The sequence below is a fragment of the Gracilinanus agilis genome, chromosome 3 (assembly GCF_016433145.1).
Source record: "Gracilinanus agilis isolate LMUSP501 chromosome 3, AgileGrace, whole genome shotgun sequence".
In the NCBI taxonomy this organism is placed as follows: domain Eukaryota; kingdom Metazoa; phylum Chordata; class Mammalia; order Didelphimorphia; family Didelphidae; genus Gracilinanus; species Gracilinanus agilis.
Window position 1 is genome coordinate 497,443,330 of NC_058132.1, and position 21,189 is coordinate 497,464,518.

The 21,189-nt window shown below is 36.3% G+C and overlaps 1 protein-coding gene across 1 annotated transcript in view; it reads right to left on the bottom strand.

Annotated features, from left to right (window-relative positions):
• TGFBRAP1 (transforming growth factor beta receptor associated protein 1) overlaps positions 1-21,189 on the bottom strand; it is a 52,880-nt gene that overhangs the window by 21,153 nt on the left and 10,538 nt on the right. The window contains exons 4-6 of the mRNA XM_044670471.1: positions 6,813-6,895; positions 2,711-3,052; positions 687-744 (exon numbers count right to left, since the gene is read on the bottom strand). Of these exons, the coding sequence (XP_044526406.1) occupies positions 687-744; positions 2,711-3,052; positions 6,813-6,895 (483 nt within the window). The remainder of the gene's footprint in view (positions 1-686; positions 745-2,710; positions 3,053-6,812; positions 6,896-21,189) is intronic.

Consider the following 21,189-nt stretch of genomic DNA (forward strand, 5'->3'; position numbering starts at 1 on the left):
GGATCCACAGCTATGACAGGACCCAAGAAAAGTAAGTGACATTCAATGCCTTCATCGCTCTTCGCTGAGGCAATGCTACCACTTATCAAACCAAGGAACGGTTTTATTTTCTATTTAGCCCAATCATGAAATTTGTGTAACATGTGAGGACTGTTAGAAAGTTTTTGGCAATATTTCCTTAGGAATGGTCTTTCTAGCAAAAAAAACAAAACAAAAACTACACTTTTTTTGTTCTAGAAAAGCTTTGTAAATCAAGCTAAGACAACCAATCAGTGTTTATATCAACAGCCTGGTTTGATTTTTAAAACACACATGACTAAAGCAGTACATACTATATAATTGGAATTTGGGGAGGTGCCATTTAAAAGTAGTGTTCGTGGACATGTGGGAGCTTTGAGACTACATTACCCATGATTCCAATGGGTCTTAGGGTCTTAGAATGTCGAAGGTCCCCATGCAGGGGGAGTTTAAATTCAGAGGGAGGGCTTAGAGGAGGTCTCTTGACCTTCCTGAGGGCTAGCTAGAAGATGGGCTCCAGCGGTAAATATAAAAGATAGGTGCGGTCTTATATATATTTTACCAGCATGGCCATGGCTTTAATTAAACTACTAATTTCTGTATTTATATCAGTCTTTATCATTTTTAATTGTAACAATACACTGCTACTCTAGGAAGACTAAACAAACCTGCACTGCGGCAGCATCTTGACCATTATAATGATAAAGGAGTCCAAGTGCAAAATACCTGAAAGGAAAAATTAAAAATGATCAGCATATAGCCTTCTCCATCACACACACACACACACACACACACACACACACACACACACACACACCATAGAGTTTATGTGGATGGATACACTTCAATTTTCTACAGAAAATTATAGCCCAGGGTAGCCAATGATGAAAGGGCAAAGGGTGATTAACATCATAAGATATTCAAATCTAAGGTGTTGAAAAGAAATGAAAACTCAACCCTGATGAAATTTTTATTTTAAATATAAAATCTCTTTCAGCATAAAATGTGTCATTACTAGCCCTGAAGTGCAGTGTTTCAAATAATTTTAAAAATACATTAATCACTCACCACTTCATAAACAGCCTCTCTTCTCTACAACTTCTAGTTGTAACTGGACATGACACATAGTAGATAGAGGACAGGCCTAAAAGCCAGGGAGACCTGAGTTCAAGTCCCACCTCTGACACATCCTGGCTGTGTGACCCTGGACAAGAGCAAAGGGGTCAGAAACCTGGGTTCCAGTCCCAGCTCTGCCAACTGTGTGGCTTTAGACAAGTCACTTAACCTCTGGAGGCCTCAGTTTCTTCATCTGTAATGGAAGCCTAAGGTTCCTTCCAAATTAAAAAAGTGCATAAATCTACAATAGATGGATAAAGCATTTGATAAATGCTTGTTACTGTGTGCCATGACATATGCTTGACTGTTTATTAGAATGTCTGCCATTCTGATCCAAGGCTTCAGGAATTTCTTTAAAATATTAATGATAAGCAGGGAAACCAATAACGTGCTGGCATTCTTCTGAACAGAATTAGGTTTCCTCCTCAAACATTCACTATTAATGGCCAGGAAAAAAGTCCTAGAGCTTGTGCCACTACTCTTCCCCTGAGGAAGTTATAATATACAAAGGAAATGTCCAGCTCTTTCCCTGAAGGGAGAAACTCCCTGGGCATCTTTCAGAATTATTCTGGGTTCCTGGTCCTATAAAGCATGAAAGTGTATTTTCTTAATATAATTATGTTACACAGATTCCATCATATTTTCTTAACATAGTTATGTTATCATTAATACTTTAATTCTTCAAGAACCACTTGAAGAGGGGCATTTCATTAAAAAGTTAAGACACTAAAAATTCTGATGATCTATATAGCAGAATTGCTAAACCGATTCCAGAGAAAATGGAAGAATAAATAATGCTACCTTAATCTAGTTATTATTCAAGTTTCTTCCAGAAATGAAAAAGGTAACTTCTTCCCAGCTGAAACACTCAACCAACAAGAAATGGACTTGCCAGCACTCTAAGCTGAGTTATCATTCACTGAAGAACACCATTAGTTTTTAATAAAATGCCCATGTGCCTTCTTTCATCTGTATAAATTTACAGATTTAAGCATGAAAGTAAAGGAGAAATATAAGAATTATTTTACTCAAAGCTATTTAATGGTGACTGATGCTGATAAACCTTAAAGGACTGACAATTTTGATAGTACTAGTCAGAGATCCTTTGATGTTAGAATTGAATATGAAGACCAAGATCGTAGCATTAGAATTTGACCTAGGCTTTGAGTGAATATGCATATTTTCTGCTACCATCCTGACTTAAAAGAATCATTCACTTAATGTGTATCCCTTGGAAGTCTCCAATTTTAAGATTATGCCATCCAAGTTTAATTTCTAGATTGGGGTTCTTAACCTTTTTTGTGACATGAATCCCTCTGACAATCTGGTGAAGCCCATTGACCCCTTTCCAGAATGTTTTAAAATAAATAAGATTGAAAAAGAAACCAGTAAGACTGAAATAGTTATCAAAATAAGAATTTTTTAATTTCATGGACCCCAGGTTACAAACCAATGTTCTAGACAGCAGCCCTTACCAACCGTATCTTTCAGGAATGAAGGATTTGGGATTCGGCTCTCAATGGAAGGTGGCTAGTACATGCATCACCGCTATCCCATCTTGGAAAGAATGACTCACTTTTTGTGTTTCTCGAGCCACGCCACACTGTCTGTTAAAAGGCAGAAGTTCTCTGTGACTAGAAGGTCCAGCAAGCTTTCATGATCTGCTTCTGCATACAATTTGAGCAACGCAGTATCAATATCTTCTTTATAACCATTAGCCACTTCTGTGCTACGGACCTCATTTAAGTAGCTCATAAGAAATCTTTTGCATTTGGTCATCTTCTCCTGGTCCCCTTGGGTTAGCTGGTTCAGGTCTGCATACTCGTGCAGAGGGGGGTGAGATCGTGTGAATGAAGAAGTAGTAGGCAACAGGAAGGGATACAGAGATATCAGCTCCCGGACATCAAGCTGGCCGCTTCTGCAATTACAGTGTCAAACTAAATGAAGCAAAAAAGAGAGAAAGAGTACACATAGGCACACAAAAACAACACTGAGGTTGTGTGCAAACATACACACATTTATGGTCTTGGGGACATTCTTTAAGAAAAAAAAAGACCAATTTATTTGCAAGCATAACTTGGAATGAACCAAAATCAACTTGGGCATGTTTCTATACATATAGTTATACATTCAGAAGTTAAAACTAATAAAGGAGAAGAGAAAGGGATGATGAATTTTTAAGAGCCTAAATCAATGTCTGAGCAACTTGTTTAAATGAGGAAGACACAGCAATCTTTAGAAGAACATTGATTTAAAGTAGCAACTTTCAAAAGGCACTTATTTCAGCCCTCAATCTAACTAAATAAAAATACCCTATTATGGTGAATGAATAGCATTTATATAACATTTTAAGGTTTAGAAAGCACTTTATACATGTTATCTCATTTGATCTACTCATAAAATTTTCATAAGTATTTTCTCAAAAGGTGATACATTTTTGGACCATTTTTTAAAAAGAGAAATGCAAGAGGAGAATTCAACCTTAAATATAGACTACACTTATATAAAGAGACTTATGGGAGTGTGGGGGACCAAACTATGAGGCAGCATGATTTCTACTTCATATTTTGGTTTGTAATTGCTTACCAAATATAAATATAAACTCTTGATTTAGCCTGGCATTCAAGGTCCTCCCATAATCTGTCTCCAACTTACCTTTTCAATCTTACTACAAATAGTTCTCCTTCACCCATTTGTGGTCCATTTTAACTGGAGTAGTAACCATTCACTGATTATTATCATGCATGCCCATTACTGCTTATGTGCCTTTAACCCTGGCACTCCAATATTTAGAATGGTCACCTTCCACATCCTTATCTTTTGAAATTCTTCCTTTTTTAAGGGCAGCTTTGATCCTATTCTGTCCCATGTAGCTATTCTATACCTGATTCTCTCAGGTGAAAGTCATCTCTTCTTCCCTAAATTTCTCATACCACTTTCTTTGCACTTCTAGGCATCTATATTATAACCTGTATTAGTTAGCTATGTATTTGTCATATTTCTCCTATTAGACTGGGGGCAAAAACTATATCTTATCTCACCTTAGTATATTCAGGTTCTAGAATAGGACACTGAACATAGTAGGTATTTAACAAATGGTGAATTGAAATTAAATGTGGCCAAAGAACACTACAGAATCTCAAGAATCTCAAGCAGGAATGAGTAAGATTCAGGGTTGTTGTTTTTTAATCCTTATCTTCTGTCTCAGAATCAATACTGTATATTAGTCCCAAGACAGAAGAGTAGTAAAGGCTAGGCAATGGGGGATAAGTGACTTGCCCAGGGTCACACAGTTAGGAAGTGTCTGAGGCCATATTTGAATCCAGGACCTCCCATCTCTAGGTCTGGCTCTTAATATACTAAGCCACCTAGCTGTTGAGGCACCATGGTTTAATAGAGAGAGCACAGATGTGGGGGTTAGAAAGTCCTGGCTTTGAATCTTGCTTTAGACACTCACTAGCTGTGTAACCTTGGGCAAATTACTCAACTTTTCCATGCCTCAGTTTCCTTGTCTGTAAAAAAGAGGAGATTGTACTCTAAGATTCCAAAGGTCCCTTCCATCTCTGAAGTTGTGATTCCATGATTCTATAAAGTCATCAGGAAAGACAATTCCAAAATCTCCCTTGGTGGTTTTGGTGGTTTTATTCTCTAACTGGATTATAAACTAATTTTTTCTTCAGTTTTCTACTGAAATAATAAAAGTGGTGTTAAGAGAGAGTGTTCTGGATTTGGAAGACCCAAGTTCAAGCCCCTTACAACTATACTTCATTGATCCTCTCTCATCTGTAAAATAGGGATAATTATAATAATGATAGTGTTACCTATTTAGAGGGTTAATGTGAGGTACTAACTTGAAAGTGCTATATAAGTGTGAATTTAGAGGATAATGGATTTAGAGCTAGAAGGGATCTCAGAAACATTTTACAGATGAGGAAACTAATCATAGAGAACTTAAATGACAACATAAAATCATATGGATAATTAAGTAATGAGTCAGGATTATAATTCAAGACCTCTGATTTCAAGACCAGAATATTCTTCACTATCGAAAATATGTGGTCATTGTTCTTGCAGGAACCTTTTTTCTACTATAAGAATTATGAAGATCATCCTTTTGATTTTTTTTTTGACAGGTTAAAACATCTCAAAACCCTCAACTTTCCCTTCACAAAAATTGCTTTTCTAATTTCACTTTAATTTAAAAGCTAAAAATAGTTGGAGAGTAAGGAGCTTTAAGTCGAATGATCAGCATTGATTCGGAAGCAATAATCAACATTTCTACTTGATGTACAAGATCCAATGGTATTATCAAAGTCATATCTAGCACAGGGTCAGTGGCACTCCACCCGAGGCTGCTACAACTCAGTGATGATTTTGGTGTACATGCTTTCCCCTCTGACAGCTCTATCTATCTGCATGTGGCCCTTTATCAGCCATGCTCCATACCCTCATACCCTGCCCTTCACCTTACCTAACTGGATTGCCTGTCGTGAAGTGCTAGGGCTGAGGACTCATGCCTGGTATGCCCAGGAATAGCAGTGATTGCAGGGCATGTGCTAACCTCCTAAAGTAGAGACTTCAGGATCTTGACTTTCCCTCAAATGAATCTGCTCTAGCGGCCAGAATTCCTAGTGTTATGGAGGGAGAGAATGGTCACCGAAGGCCTTGAGCCGGTAATAAGTCCAGCAAGAGATTGAAGCTGGATGTTTGAAGGAATGAGCAACTCAGCTAGAATGGACTTGCTTTAAGTTTAAAATCCAAACCCCAGGCTGAGTGGCCAGTGAACCTCACTGCTAGCTGCTATGACTCCTTTAAAATGTCAGGCAGCCCGGCCCCTCCCTGCTAAGGTAACTGCCTCCTATTAGATGATGGCAGATCGGCAGGAAGTGATTGCTTGAGCTTCCTGCCCTCACCAATGGAGGTGTTCAACTGTTGTTCAACCTCAACAGCTTAGAATTCTCACCTTGTTGCTTGACCTCCTTAGTCTATGGTGGTAAAGAAATAACCACAGGATTCTCAGACTAAAAGCTATGGGTTTACTTGGTAACTTGGAAGGAACAAGGCAAAAGGTAAGAGGGTTTGGCAACACTATTCTATGTAATTGATAAAATGGCTGAGGCTTGTAGAAGCTCCTAGTTGGTCTTGGTAGACCAAGGGCTGGGTGCCCTTGGTTAGAGCAAATGGTCTCTGGTTAAGAAATTGACCAGATCTATTGGCTAACCTTGATGATAATGAAATAGTTATTATTGAGATGCTCTTGAAGAAAGTCCTAATATCTAGGCTATCCTAATTTCCTACCCACGATCCACCACCCTTCACCACCCTTCAACTCAGGGCCCCAGGGGAAGGGGGTAGTTGAGTGATCAGGATGAAGTCAGGGGAAACAGAACCCAGGCTTGGGTTTCCAGGGGCTTTTATAGTCTTAGCCCAACTGCCAGCTGGCACCTGGCCCATGGCACATGCCATCATCAACATTCTATCCAGGGCAACTGAAAGGTTTGCCTAAGCTAATATTGCAATGCAAAAACCCTGCATTACACTAGTCAAAACTCTGGTTATTATTTGCCCTACAGCATCATATTCTAGAAAGATCTTTTGATCCTAAAGAACATAACCTACTTTTTTTTTTTCAGAAGAATCAGTGTGATGATAGCTTTAACACCAATATTCCAATTTACCTGAAGAGTTCTTTAGCTTCTAGGAACTGAAGCTGTGCAAACTGTATAAAACCCGCCTGCTGCAGAATTCTTCTGTACATTACCTACAAGGAAAGATACAATTTGCATTTCTAAGAGAGAACAAATCATCATTCAATACCTCAAAAGATTTAGGACTTCACCAGTATGAGAACTTTCCTCTACCAATATATATCAGAAATCTCCTTTTCCTTTGTAGATAGTCTTAAGAGTTGCTATGGTCAAAAAAGAAGAAAATCATCCAAATGGCCAACCTTTGGGTGATAAATCTCCTCAGGGTTAGCCAGGCTAGTCTTCAAATGACAAACACACAGACTGCTGCCAGGTCCATAATCAAAGCTCTTCTTAAGTGGTAAGGCCTGCTGGAGTTTTTGCTCTACTACTGATATTAAAGTCAAGGACCCAAGGCTACTGCTACAATGTGACAATGCATTAGGATTTAGACTTTAGTGCTTTTTGGATAAGATCATAACTATGACAACTTTTCCAATGGGTTCTTTGACTTTAGTCCCTTCTTCCAATCTATCCAGATTAAATTTCCTAAAAGGATCACTTTTATCATATTATTTCCTCATTTGATAAGACTCTCTTTATAAGACTATCTAATTATAATATTCTTAATGCTTATCAAGATTTCACTTTTCAGTTTGGTATATAAGTACCTTTCCCAACAGAATTTACATTATTGTTTGTCTCACTTCTCTCCCACTATTCCCAACAGGCCAGGCTCCTTATAGTCCCCATGTGTGACATGCTTACTCCATGCCTTTTTTTTCAAATTGTTTTCTGTAGCCAAGTTGTACCCTCCACAGATCCTAATCTTACACTTTCTTAAAGACCCAGCTCAAGACCTACTTCTTTCCAGTGCCCAAATCCTCTATCTACAATCGTCTTTTCCTTTCCTTCATCATAACTTTCTGAATTCTATTTATGCACAGACTTTAACAGAGTAACTTGAACTTGTGTGTGCGCTGCCTTCAATTGTTCTCTTGTTGTTTTGCAATATGTGTGTGTCTGTCTGTCTATCTCTAGTTGTGCCTACTGTAAGCCCTCTGAAAACAGGAACCACCTCCTACTTCTCCATCTCCTGCTGCCAAAGGGGACAGAGTAGAGGCTTAAGAAATCTATAAAAGGATTTTCAACTATTTTCTTATTCATAACTAGTACTACATAGAAGGAAGTAAAATATAACTCAATTATTATCTACATAAGAACACAGATATGAAAAAAATTATCAAGAGATTTCAAGTAATCATACTTAATGACAAATCTTTTTTTTTTTTGAAGCTGTTTCTCCTTATGTTATCCAAACTGTAAGTTCAATGGGCTAACCACTCATGAGCTAAACCTATCACTGATTGGTATGGGAACTCTGGCCTGCTCAGGCTCTCCCTTCCTTAGGACACTTTATCATCTTCATCCCACTAAATCTCAGAACTCCTCTACTTAAGTAAACCACCAGTCTCAGCCTTCCAAACTGCAAGAATTACAGGCATGAATCAGTGACTCTCCCAGTTTAATAACTAATCTTAAAACAACTATATCATTAGGACTGAACACAGCCTCAAAGGACAGACACCTTAATTTAAGCTTAAAGGTAATTGTATACCTGCTAGGGAAAACAGAAATTGAGGCTTTAATAAACCATACCACTAGTTTAGCTCTGACATTAGATATAGTATTTCTCTTTTTTTATAATTAATTTTTTAACTAGTTAGCACCTTCTTTCTTTCCTTCCTACTTCTCTATCTTCCCTCCAACATAAGGCAAAAAAAAAAAAATCAAGAAAAAAAAACCTTATAACAAATGTAGGGAAGCAAAACAAATTCCAACCCTAGCTGTGTTAAAAAATCTATGCCTTTCTAGTTGGGGTATTTAATAGACTAGAAAATTTAGAGCTGGGTAGAAACATTCCTAGTCCAACTTCATTTTATAGAAAAGGAAAGCAAAGCCCAGAAAAGTACCAAAATCACACAGTTAGTTGTAAGCATATTTAAACCCAGGACTTCTGACTCAAAATTCAATGTTCCTTCTATTTGGCCACTACTCCATTTGGAATCTCTTATCTATAACAAAAGATCATAAAAATCTCAGAATAACTGCCCTTGAAGAGATGTTAGAGAACATCTAGAATAGCCTTTTTTTTTTTAACAGATGAGCAAAGTGAGACCCAAAAGAGCCATATGTTCTTAGAAGAAAAGCTGGTAACTAAGATTCATAATCTCATGTTCCTTTCAGATCTAAAATGCTGAATAACATTGAAAGGTAAATATTTTGTGATAAAAGAAAGAAAATTATAACCTGAATATTTCTGAATCTATTTGTAATATCTTCATTTAACTGCTTTTACTATTCTCTCAAGCACTTTTATGGAAATGCATACGTTACATGTATGTACATAAATACATGTATGTACACATGCCTGCGTATAATACATGCATGCTATGTGTATACACTTTGAAAGAGTGCCTCAAAACTTTAGTGCAGTTTAAATCTTTACTAAAATACCTCCGTGTGTATTAGGCGCCAGACTATCTGCTCGATTCTACTTCATTTTCAGAGAAAAGAAATCCTTTTCCAACTAAGGGGGAAAAGTGTCAGGATAAAAGACAAAATTTTAAAAGCACACTTTCAAATTAGACATTAAGAGCCAAAGATGGTAATAGCTTTAAAAGAGAAGAGTGGCTTCAGGCAACAACCACACGATGGCAGCAAAGGATAAGAAAATAAGTAAGGGTAGCTGTCACTTTACACTCAATCATTAAGTTTCTGAGAAGAAACTGGATACAAATCAGAAATCATAAACAAAAAGCCTTCCATAGTTTCCTCTCCTTCCCTTTTTTGCCGCAAGATCAGAAAAGGAAGTAGCCCTTCTCCTTGCCAAAACTAAACCCAAAACTTGTGTTTTTGATCAATTCCATCCCTCTTTTGGAAGATTAACACATATTCATTGATCATACCTATTTTTTGATATTCAATTTAAGAAATGTTTGTTGCCAATGTGCAAAGCATTTTAATAGACATGGGATAGATAAACACAAACCTAAACAGACCTTGCCCTTAAAGAGCTTACCTCATGTATTCTGTAAATAGATAAATTTGGCTATAAAAAAGGTGAAGTTACTTAGGTAAAGTTTTTTAAACTACTCATGAACTAAGTTTATAAATAAGAGTTAAGATACTAGGAAAGGGTTAGATAATCATTGTAAGTGAAGTGATCAGTTAAGCTGCCCCTGGAAACGTAAAAATTGCCATCTCTAGGTCAAATAAGAAGAAGATAATATAACTGCAAATAAAAACTTTCTGGAATACGCAATGGATTGAGCTTAAGTACATCAAATCCTATTATTGAAGTTTTGTGACAGGCCTGCAACTGAGCAAGTCAGCCAGCACCATTTTTCCAACAGCACATGCTCACTTTGTGTTTCTGTCATACTTTGATAATTCTCACAATTTTTCAAACTTTTTCATTATTATTACATCTGTTATCAATGATCTTTTATTTTACCTATTATAACTGTTTGGTGGTATACTTAACTGCATCTATTTAAGACAGCAGACTTAAGTTAATAAATGGTGTATCTGTTCTGACTGCTTCACCAACCCATTGTTTGCCCTCTCTTCCTCTCCTTAGGCTTTTCTATTTCCTGAGACACAATAATAATGAAATTGGAACAATTAATAAATTTACAACAGGTGCAACAGGTGCAGCTAGAGTGCAGGCTTAGAAATAGGAGGTCCTTTCTCTACTAGTAGCAATACAATGATCCAGGAAAATCCAGAGGGACTTATGAGAAAGAAGATTACCCACATTCAGAGAAAATACTGTAAGAGTAGAAATGCAGAAGAAAAACATATGATTGATTGGGGATTTTGACTTTAAATGATCAATCTATTATAAATATTAATAACATGGAAATGGGTTTTGAACAATGATACACGTATAGCCCAGTGGAATTGCTTGTCAGCTCTGGGAGTGGGAAGGGAAGAGAAGAGAGAAAAACCATGAATCATGTAACCATGGAAAAATATTCTAAATAAATTAATCAATTAAAAAAGAAATAGGAGATCCTGGGTTCAAATCTAGACTCAGATACTTCCTAAAGTCATTTAACCCCAATTGTCTAGCCTTTATTGCTCTTCTGCTTTGAAATAAAGATTCTAAAATAGAAAGTAATGCTTTTTACAAAAACGAAAATAAAAAATAACCTTACAATCATTCTTGAGTATTCAAGTAAAAGCAAGAATCAATTGATGTGGCAAATTTCACTGCTGTCATAGTTTAAGAAATTACCATGGCCACCCTAACCTTTAGCAACCACTACTCCCATTAGTCAGCAGCCTGAGGTAAGTCCTTCCACTAGAAAAAAGATTACAACTAGCTGAAGGTTTAGAAGATGAGTAGCATTTTTTAGCAATACAATATTTTAAAATTAAGGTATATACATTGTTTTTTAGACAATACTATTGCACTCAACTGCAGAATAGCGAAAATATAACTTTTATATGCCCTGAGAAATAAAAAAAAAATCCACCTTATTTCAGTATTTGCTTTATTACTGTGGTCTAGAACCAAACTGGCACCATCTCCTAGGTATACCTGTATTGCTATGCATAGTACATTTAGGGGCAGCAAGTTCTAGACCAGGTATTTGGGATTTTTTTGTATCAAAGATGTCTCTGAAAGTCTAGTAAAATTTATGGACACCTCAGATTAATATTTATAAATGCACACAATAAATTATCACAAAAGAATCTAATTATATTAAAATGCAGTTATTAAAAAAATGTCTTAAGATCAGGAATCTCAGGTTAAGAAATCCCTGAGCTAGACTTGCTTACCCTGAACTCTCCAAAACCTTGCAAACTTCCAAAGTCAACGTACTCTGCAATCACAGCTGCTAAAAGGAGTTTGGGCATGGGTGGGAATGGACATCAAGACTGGTAGCCATTTTTTTACAACCCCATAAACATTAAATGCTAGAGGTAAGAAGTATATCAGAACTATGCCTCTCACATTAATATTAATGTAAGGAGACACAAATTTACCAAATCATCACAGATGCCGTGCAAAGACAAAGGCCAAATGAGGATCATATCCTATATGACCATTTCTTAATTAAAATATTCTCTTCTATTTTGGAGACGAAATAATAGGATCATCAATATAGTAGAAAGAATCTCAAAAGAGGAAATTTAGCCTAACCTCCTTATTTTAAAGACAAGCAAACTATGTCCTGGGAAGACTAATTTAGTAGCTTCAAGGTGACGTAGATTGAGTTGTAAGAACCAGAGGGAGAATATGAATTTATATCCTGACTCCAGAGCCACTGCTATTTCTATTATATGGTGCTATTTTTAAAATATATTGCTGAAAGAAAAATGTAGACAAAAGTCTAAATACTAACTGTTGTGATGGTAAGGACTGATGGGAGGAAAAATTCAAATAATCAGAGTGATCCAAAATTTGAGAAAGCTGCCTCAGGATATTTCCTGTTTGTGTTACAAGGGGTGGTAACAACCAAGCAGACATACTGTCAAGAGAATGCTAGTTCAGGATGGCCATTGAAGATCCTTCCAATTCTGATTCTATGTATGAATGTTCTGCTTTGAAATGATATGGCTTTGTATAAAGAACACTGGATTTTGAGACGAATCCTGCCTCTAGTACTATTACCCAAGCGACCCAGGACAAATCACTTTGCCTTGCTAGGCCTCAGTTTCTTCATCTGTAACATAAGGGATTGGTTTAGATGGCCATTTTTACATCTGTGATTCTAATGAACTTTGCTCTGCTATGAGACCTTAAGAATTCTTAAGGTCTCATAGCAGAGCAAAGATCTTAGAGAAGAGGCCTTAGTTTCACCTCATTTCTCAAAATGAGGCAACGGGGCAAGATAATCACTAAGGTTCCTTCTGACTCTAATTCCCATGACTTTCTGTATCAGAAGAGTTTTCTTTATTTAAAAAAAGGGCTGTCTTCTTCCACTAAGTTATTACACAGATTTTGTTTCTCCTTATGACATATAAACACATGTAGAATTTGCTAAACAGAATGAATATACTTTATGAATCTGAGGCTCCCATATTTTGGAGTTTTCACTTAAGGTTGGCACTTTTCATTGAAGATTTGGGAGATGCAGATTTTGTTAAATGGCCTGTGACCTCTGAGTGCTCTGGGAAAGATGTATCTTCTAATGGTGATACACTCTGGAAGGGCTTCTTCTTGGTAGAATCTTCAGGTGTTAGGAAGTCTGTGCTACTTTGGAATATTACCATAGGAAAGTCTTGATTTTTTTCTTTGTTTTGTCTTGAGGTCCTCTTCCATACTGATGTAGCATTTTGGTGATCACTGCTACTACTTGAAGATAACAATGGCAAAACTCTTACTTTTCTTCTAACTCTTGGCTTTTTCTGCTTAGAATATGTTTTTAATTTTTTTTTCCTTTTGGCTGTTGATTCAAAAACTTGCACTCATACTACTGTTGCTTTCATAATCACTTTCAGAAAACAGGTGTTTCCTAAGATCATAAAACAATTTTCTTTTTCCTTGGCTTTTGTAACTGCTGAAAATAGAGCTGTCCCTCTTTTTCAAGGATGACTTTTTTTGAGACTGAAAATCCTCTGCTTTGCTTCAACAACCACTTGAGAATACATAGTATCAGAAGAGTTTCCAAAGTCATAAAGATTCTCTTTTGTTTCAGGAATGTTCTTGCTTGAAATCGTTCCTTTTCTTCCCTTCTCTATGCCATTAACCTTCAACAGATCCTCCTGGAACGTTTGAGTAGACACAAAAGAATTGCTACAGCTGGGCTCCTCATTTAACTTAGGAACCAGGATTGTATTCGTTTCTTTCAGGCCATCTAAAGAGTACCATTTTGAAGCAATTACTTCTTGATTTGGGCCTTCCAGATCCAAGAAGTTAGCTGAAGTATTACTCACAACACTTGTTGTTGCCTTAGGCTATTCAACTAATTGAGAAGAACTTAAAAAAAAAAAAAGAGAGAGAATCAGTTTTATCATCTTTCACAGATTCTTTCTGGCACATGGGCTCTTGTGCTGATGTTTCCTCACGGCAGGAGAGAATCTCTACTGTGTCTTCTTCCTCAAAACTCCCAAACATTTCTGGTGGTTCTTCCTTTTTTGTCTTATCAGGGTTTGATAGGTATTTGTCTTTTCCAAAAACTTTCATGCAAGTTTTTAGTATGTTGGATTGTAAATCAAAGTGTATTTCTATGTTCTTCACTTCTTTGTTATTGAAAAGAAGCAATTTCTTCAGGTAAATGACAAGTACCTTCTTTTTTTCAGCTTCTTTTATACTGAAACCTCCAATTGCTTCTTTTAGAAGTCTTACTGAATCCCACATGAAACCCTCAGTATTATCTATATAGAAAGTTATACTCTTGCTTTCTATATTAAAATCAATCCAAAATTTCTTCAGATTTTCATCATGTGTTTTTTTTTCAGCTCATATCTATCAACAAAGGCATATAATACTACTTTGATAAAGCTGAAACAATCAAAATTAGAAGAAGACAACATGTCATTTTTCCCTGGTTGCCTTAATGTGTGGAGAAAACCCATTTTGTTCAGCCTTACAGGTCATACCAGACAGTCTAGGAGAGTCTGCTGTCATCTCTACCCTTGAAAACCATACTAAACAATTGAAGATTAAGTTTGAGTCTAGGAACAAGAAAAAGGATATTTGTTCTAGAAATGCTATGAAAGCATCTGAGAAGTTAGCCATGCTTTAAAACCAGATACATCAATGTAGGCTAGAGAAGCTAAAACAATTCCATAAGACTGTTCTTCAAGAATTGGGCAACTTTAAGATGGATGTTCAGGCTCTGAAAGATCTCAAGAAGGAAGTGCTGGACTTTTGAAAGGAAGAGTTCACCAAACTAAATTCATTCTGTGACCTACAAATCCAGAGTCTAAACCATCTGAAGAAAAGATGAATGAAGATGACTTGCTCACTCTTTTGCCTTTGACTAAATAAATGATGCCCTGACACGGCAGCTGTCATTGACACCATTCTATTCTTTTTCTCCCCCCATCATTGAGTCATTTGAATTAGAACTGAATATGAAACACTGCAATTGGTTTGGGAAAAAAAGGGTTTTTTAAAGCTATTTGTCTACAAAAGCCTTGCTTTGGGGTTAAGTATTGGTCAGAAGAAAGAATGTTCAGGAAGTCAATAATGTTAAGAACTCTTTTAAAAGTGCAAAGTGATGAATGATTAAAAAACCCTTCTGCTTCCCTTTCGAAAGAAAGAAAGAAAGAAAGAAAGAAAGAAAGAAAGAAAGAAAGAAAGAAAGAAAGAAAGAAAGAAAGAAAGAAAGAAAGAAAGAAAGAAAGAAAGAAAGAAAGAAAGAAAGAAAGAAAGAAAGGAAGGAAGGAAGGAAGGAAGGAAGGAAGGAAGGAAGGAAGGAAGGAAGGAAGGAAGGAAGGAAGGAAGGAAGAAAGGAAGGACAAATTTTTAAAAAGAGAAAACTAGGAACTCCTATTCAAATTCCTTCAGAACAAAATGGACACGGAAACAAAAACATTTCAAGATCCAAAATGAGTATCATAGGCTCATAAATTTGAAGCAGGAGGGTACTTTAAAGCCATCTAGTCCAGTGATGGGCAAACTATGGCCTGCAGGCTAGATGCTGCCCCCTGAAATATTCTCTCCAGCTGCCTAACATTATTCCTAATCTGACGAATATAATGAGTAGGATAAAATACAATGAAACTTCGAAAGAATTGCCTTAGAAACAGACTGACAGATGAACATTTCCTTTCCTTTGTCCCCCTCTTTAAAAAGTTTGCCCATCATAGTCCAAATGTCTTACTTTAAAAATGAGAAAGAAAAGGCCTGGAGAGATGAAAGTATTACTCACAGTTAATACAGGTAGTAAAGGAATAGGTTTTTGAATTCAGGCCCTTTGATTCCTGAAGCTTAATACAATAATTTTTTTTTTGTAACTTTAGGTTATGTTATCATGAAGAAATGGCATTGCTGATTACCAAATATTTCCCCTCAATATCCTATGACTTTCTGTTCTGGCTTCTTAGCAGCTCCAAGAAATCCCTCTAATCTCCTTTTAAAATGAAACATCAGAAGCTTCAACTAAACACTGAGACAATGGTTTCATGCTCCAATTTCTTGTTGTACCTTCCCTATTTCTGAAGTAAACAAAACAAAGGCAGGAAAAGCTGATGAATGGATGCTAGCATATCAACCTCCTTGACACTTTCCTATTTCTCTCTGGTCTACCTTTTTTCTTCCTCTTGCTTTTCCTAACATTGAGATAAGAGGAAATTCTTACTCAGAGGGTTTCTGAGCTTGAATAGACTTTTTGAGATTTAGTTTCCCTGCTCATTTGATAGATCTAGCAAAGGGAGATGATTTTAAAAAAAACAATAAAACCCTTACCTTCTGTCTTAGTATTATTTCTAAGACAATTGGCGAGGCAAATCAGAGTTAAGAGACTTGCCTAGGGACATGCAACTAGGAAGTATCTGAGGCCACATTTGAACCCAGGTCCTCCTGATGATTCCAGGCCTATTGTTGTATCCACTCTGATACCTAGCACCTAGAGAAGTGATCTGTAATGAAATCATGCTACTAAGTATTCCCAAGATTTTCCTAAGGCATTTGCCTGAGATACATTATTTTTAAGTCACATTTTTATGAGTAAGGTAAAATATTTACCTACCCTGAGGGATGCAGTCCATCAGAGTGGCAATAAAGATAACAGTACATTAGCATTGACATTCATTCTCCTTTTAACTACTGTTAACAAAAATTTCAAAATTCTGGTTAAAGCTTTAGAACCCAGATATTCCAAAGAAAAAAGAATGACTAAAGGAAGTTTATCTTCTAGTCTGTCACTTTTTTCTTTTTGTAATTCTTGTATTTAAACATACACAGAGACACACACGCTCTCTTGATCTAGAATTTTGTATTCTCAAGTAGCACTATTTTCTCTAATGTACTACTATAATATTTTATGTATATTTTATATAGAATTATAGATGTACATGTTGTTTTTCCTAACAGAATGTATTTAAAGACAGTAACATCACTTTTGTCTATATATCCTCAGTACTTAGCACAATGTTTAGAAGACAGTAAGCATTTAATAAATGCTTGTTGGTTGCTATTCAGTATTACAGTTGTATGTATTGTATTTTATCCTTCATCAGTAAAGTCCCTGGGGATAGGAGCTGGTTCTTGGCTAAATTTGGTCTCACTTCATCACCTTTGTGCTCTGACAAAGGAGACATTTTAATAAATACTGGTTGAATTGAACTGATTACAGCTAGTCTTTTCTTTCTACCCAATCTAATCTTTTACAGCTTTCAAAATTTCCATTTATAGATTTAAGTTCAATTTGGATAATACATCATTAAAAAGTATAAGAGTTTAAGGTATTAGATCAAACCACTAGTTACTGAAAGACTTGAATCAGAACAACTAGTTTTTGCACTTGGGGGGCACAATAGCCAATCTGTGTGTATATGAGGAAATCCCAAGCCATTGGCACAAAGATTTGGGAAGGAACTCAACCCCTAAGGATCTAATAGCTTCTAATGCAAAGTAGCAAGCACATCTTAGACACACAATTTGTGCAAGGCATTGGACTAGCCTTTGGGGACAAAAATATAAAACAAAAATTGTCTCTTCCTTCAAGGAGCTTCTATAGGGATATATATGTAAACAGATAAGTATATAATTACCTCAGGAGGAAGAACACACTAAAAACTAAGAGGAATCAATATAGATTTCCTATAGGAGTTGAAATGTAAGTTGGGCCTTAAAAGAAACTAGGGATTCTCATTCAGAGAATGGTAAGAAGGCTGGTTGAGGACATAAAGAAAGTTTCTGAAGGCAAGTAATGTGCAATAAGCCTAGAAGTGTAAACTGAAATTGATTATGAAGGCTTTGAAGTGCCATTCTGAGGAATTTTGTATTTCACTGCCCAGGCAACAGTAAGTCATTGAAGCTTCTCAGGTAGGGGAATTAAAGGCAAGACATATTTTAGGAATATCATTTTGGCAGCTCGTGGGAGATAGATTTGAGAAGGGAGGGCTAGGAGATGAGAGTTCATTTAAGAAGCTTTTGCAATAAATAGTCCAAACAAATAAAAACCTGAAACAGAGAGTGGCAAGTGTGACTAAGGTGAGTTGGAAGGATATAAGAAATGTTGGAGGCAGAATCAACAAGACATGGTAATTGATTGCAAATGGAAATTGAGGAAAACGGGAAAAGTGGAGAATGAAGCTGAGCTTGTGAACCTAATTTATTGGAGGGATGGTGGTACCCTTAAAAGAAAGACAAAAGTTTGGTAGAGGAGCAGGTTTAAGCTGGAAGATGAGTTCAATTTTGTTCATGTTGAATTTGAAATGCTATGAGATAATAACTGTGATGCAGGTGACATAGATAGGTGGTAAAAGAAACACAGGAGAAATTATGGCTGGGCATATAGATCTAGAAGTCATTTGCAGAGGTAATAATTGAACAAATAGGAGCAGATTATCAAATGATAAGGGTAGAGAATGAGAAAAGAAGGGTGATCAAGACAGATATAAATTGGAGTAAGTGAACTCTTCAGAGAAAGAAATTGTAGATGAAAATCCAGCAAAGGAGAATGGATAGCCAGGTAAAAGAGGAAACAGGTCAAAATAACATCTCAAAAGTTGAGAGTAGAGAGAATGTCCAGAAAAATGGTCGAGGTCAACATTATCAAAAGCTGAAGAAAGAGTTCAAAGAAAGCTGAGGACTGAGAAAAGTTTACTAGATTTAGAGATCACTGGTCATGTGGTAAGGTTTGAAGCTAGATTGCAAGTGGTTAGAAAATAAGCAGAAAGTGAGAAAGTGGACACAAAGAGAATAAACAGTTTTTTCTAGGAGTCTAGTTTGGAAATAGAAGAGAGCTATAAAATAATAGCTTCCAATTTTAACTAATTATTCTTGTGAACTAAGTTTAAGTCAGAAATAGATGGTTAGTTCAAAAACTAGTTGTAGACCCTGAGGGTACAGGGAGAACAAATGAGGGATCAGTTACCTTCCCACACTCCCCACAATACTTAACAAAACTGCTACAAATTAAGAAATTGTGATACAAATCTGGGGTAGTTTGGATGAACTTTGATTCCCAACTGGACTCTAGGACCAAACTGTGAGCAACTCTGAGCCAGAGGAGTATAAAAGTAGTTTTTAGGATTTTGGTGAGGGCATCAGGAAACCCTTTTGCCAATTGCTTTTAACCTTTTAGCCAGAAGTTTTTGTTATCTTTCTTAAATGCTTTTTTAACCTTCTTCTACTGAGAGTTTTAAAATATGATTTTAAGGACTGCTTTTTGAACCCTTGGGCTCTGAGGTATAACTATCTAAACACCAGGACAAGTGGCACTGAAGAGATGTTTGAAAGGATACCCTTATTCAACTATTTGCCTCTCTTCTCCCCGTCTTCAGGCGGACATGATTCTGGCCACTCAACATCCCCTTTTTTATTAAGATGATAAAGGATTGGCCCCAGAAATGAGTGGCAAAAGTCCAGAACCCTTTACTAATTGTTGAAGGTAGTAGTAGGACAGCTTACCTATGTACATTATTAGGGATGTAGCTTAATGAATAATTTTACCCCCACCATATGTACTAGGGTGAAGTGGGGGATAATGGCAGAAAGGTAGGATAGTATTGTAAGACATGTGCAGCTCTCCCTCACTTGCCACCTCTAACCCTAATCCTCACTGCTCTATTCCCCGGTGTTATTTAGAATTTCCGGGGTTCCATTTAAAGGTATTAGGGCTCATTTGAGCCTCAAGATATGTAGATATATGACAAACTTCCTGTGGACACTTGGAAAACTACATTTTCCATGGTCCAACGGGTTTCCTGTTTTGGATGACATCTTCAAGGTACAGCCCAGCTTTAAATATTGGGAAGTCGGGCTTGACTTCCTCTTTGCTACCTGAGCATGCTCCCTGGGGAACGAAGAAAGGATTAAGGAAGGTACGGAATGTAATGGCGGAGGCGGGATTTTTGAAACAGCCAGGCGCATGGTCCAGTTTTATTCTATCAACATGGGCCCAAATAAAATATTAGTTTTCCTCATAATATCAGTCTTTATCGTTTTTAATTGTTATACCCCCCAGGCATTCCCTGAGGCCCATGAGATTACATGGGCACCTTAAAAATTAGGTACCATGTGATAAAGCATAGTCTGCCCCATCCTCATTATAGCTCTTTCTCTAACCTTAGCAGGAGAAGATGTACAAAAAAAAAAGCATAAAGAAAAACTAACCATAGTCTTGAGAAAATGTTACACACACTAAGTATGGGCAAGGAGAGGGCTCTTGAACAATTTTAACACTACTTGCTTAAGATAGCCTAAACAGATTCATTTCTTCAAAACAGAAAGTAATTCTTTTTCTTCTACTTTCTCACATCTTAAAATTAGAATTATAAAAATAGTTTTTCATTCAAAAATTTTTCTTTTCCATATTTTTTTCTATGTTTTACTTTTCCTTCACTTTAATTCTTCACTCTCTCCCCAAAGAAGACACATATGCTTTATTTCTCCCTAATTCCGTATCATTGACTCCTAACTTGTACCTATTGAGCAACAGCAGGATATCTTATTATACATGCAACTATATTTTATATAAAGTATATAATATGTATATGTATTGCTATCTCAGTAGTTCTATCTCAGATCTACCTTAAAATCTCTATGACTTCAAGTCAAGTTCTTTCTCCTTTTTTCTAGTACATCATGCTGCTTGGCTACATACAGCTTTAACATGCTAGTTCTCTTTGAAAGAGTATATATATTTTCTCTCTCCATCTAGTCTATGCCCTTGTATATATTTGTATATTTGGCATGCTGCCTTACACAAAAAAAAAATTACTGCTGGATATAATTTTTTCTACAATCTCAATGGCATTAATAGCACTGCCCTGGTACCTCCCCCATCAAGCTTAATATACATGTGTATACATTATATATATTTCTGTATCTATATCTATATATGACATATTTATACATAATATCTTTGCATGTAGTTTTGTTACTGTCAAATATTGAGAATAATTTATACTAAGTTAACAAAGTACTAACAAGATGGAGTTCTTAAGACCTTAATTTAACAAAAGGAGACAATTCATAATTAGCATATTATCTTTGATATTCAGGTGTGTCCTTACAGCTTTAGAAACTTTGTTCTCTTAGACAGATGATTACACTTGCCCTTCTTATTCATTTGCTTAGTTAACCTTTTCCCCATAGACTGCATAGATAAACTTCAGCCCAACTTGGTTCCAATAATCACAAATTCTTACTGACAAATATGAATTATGCCCTTGA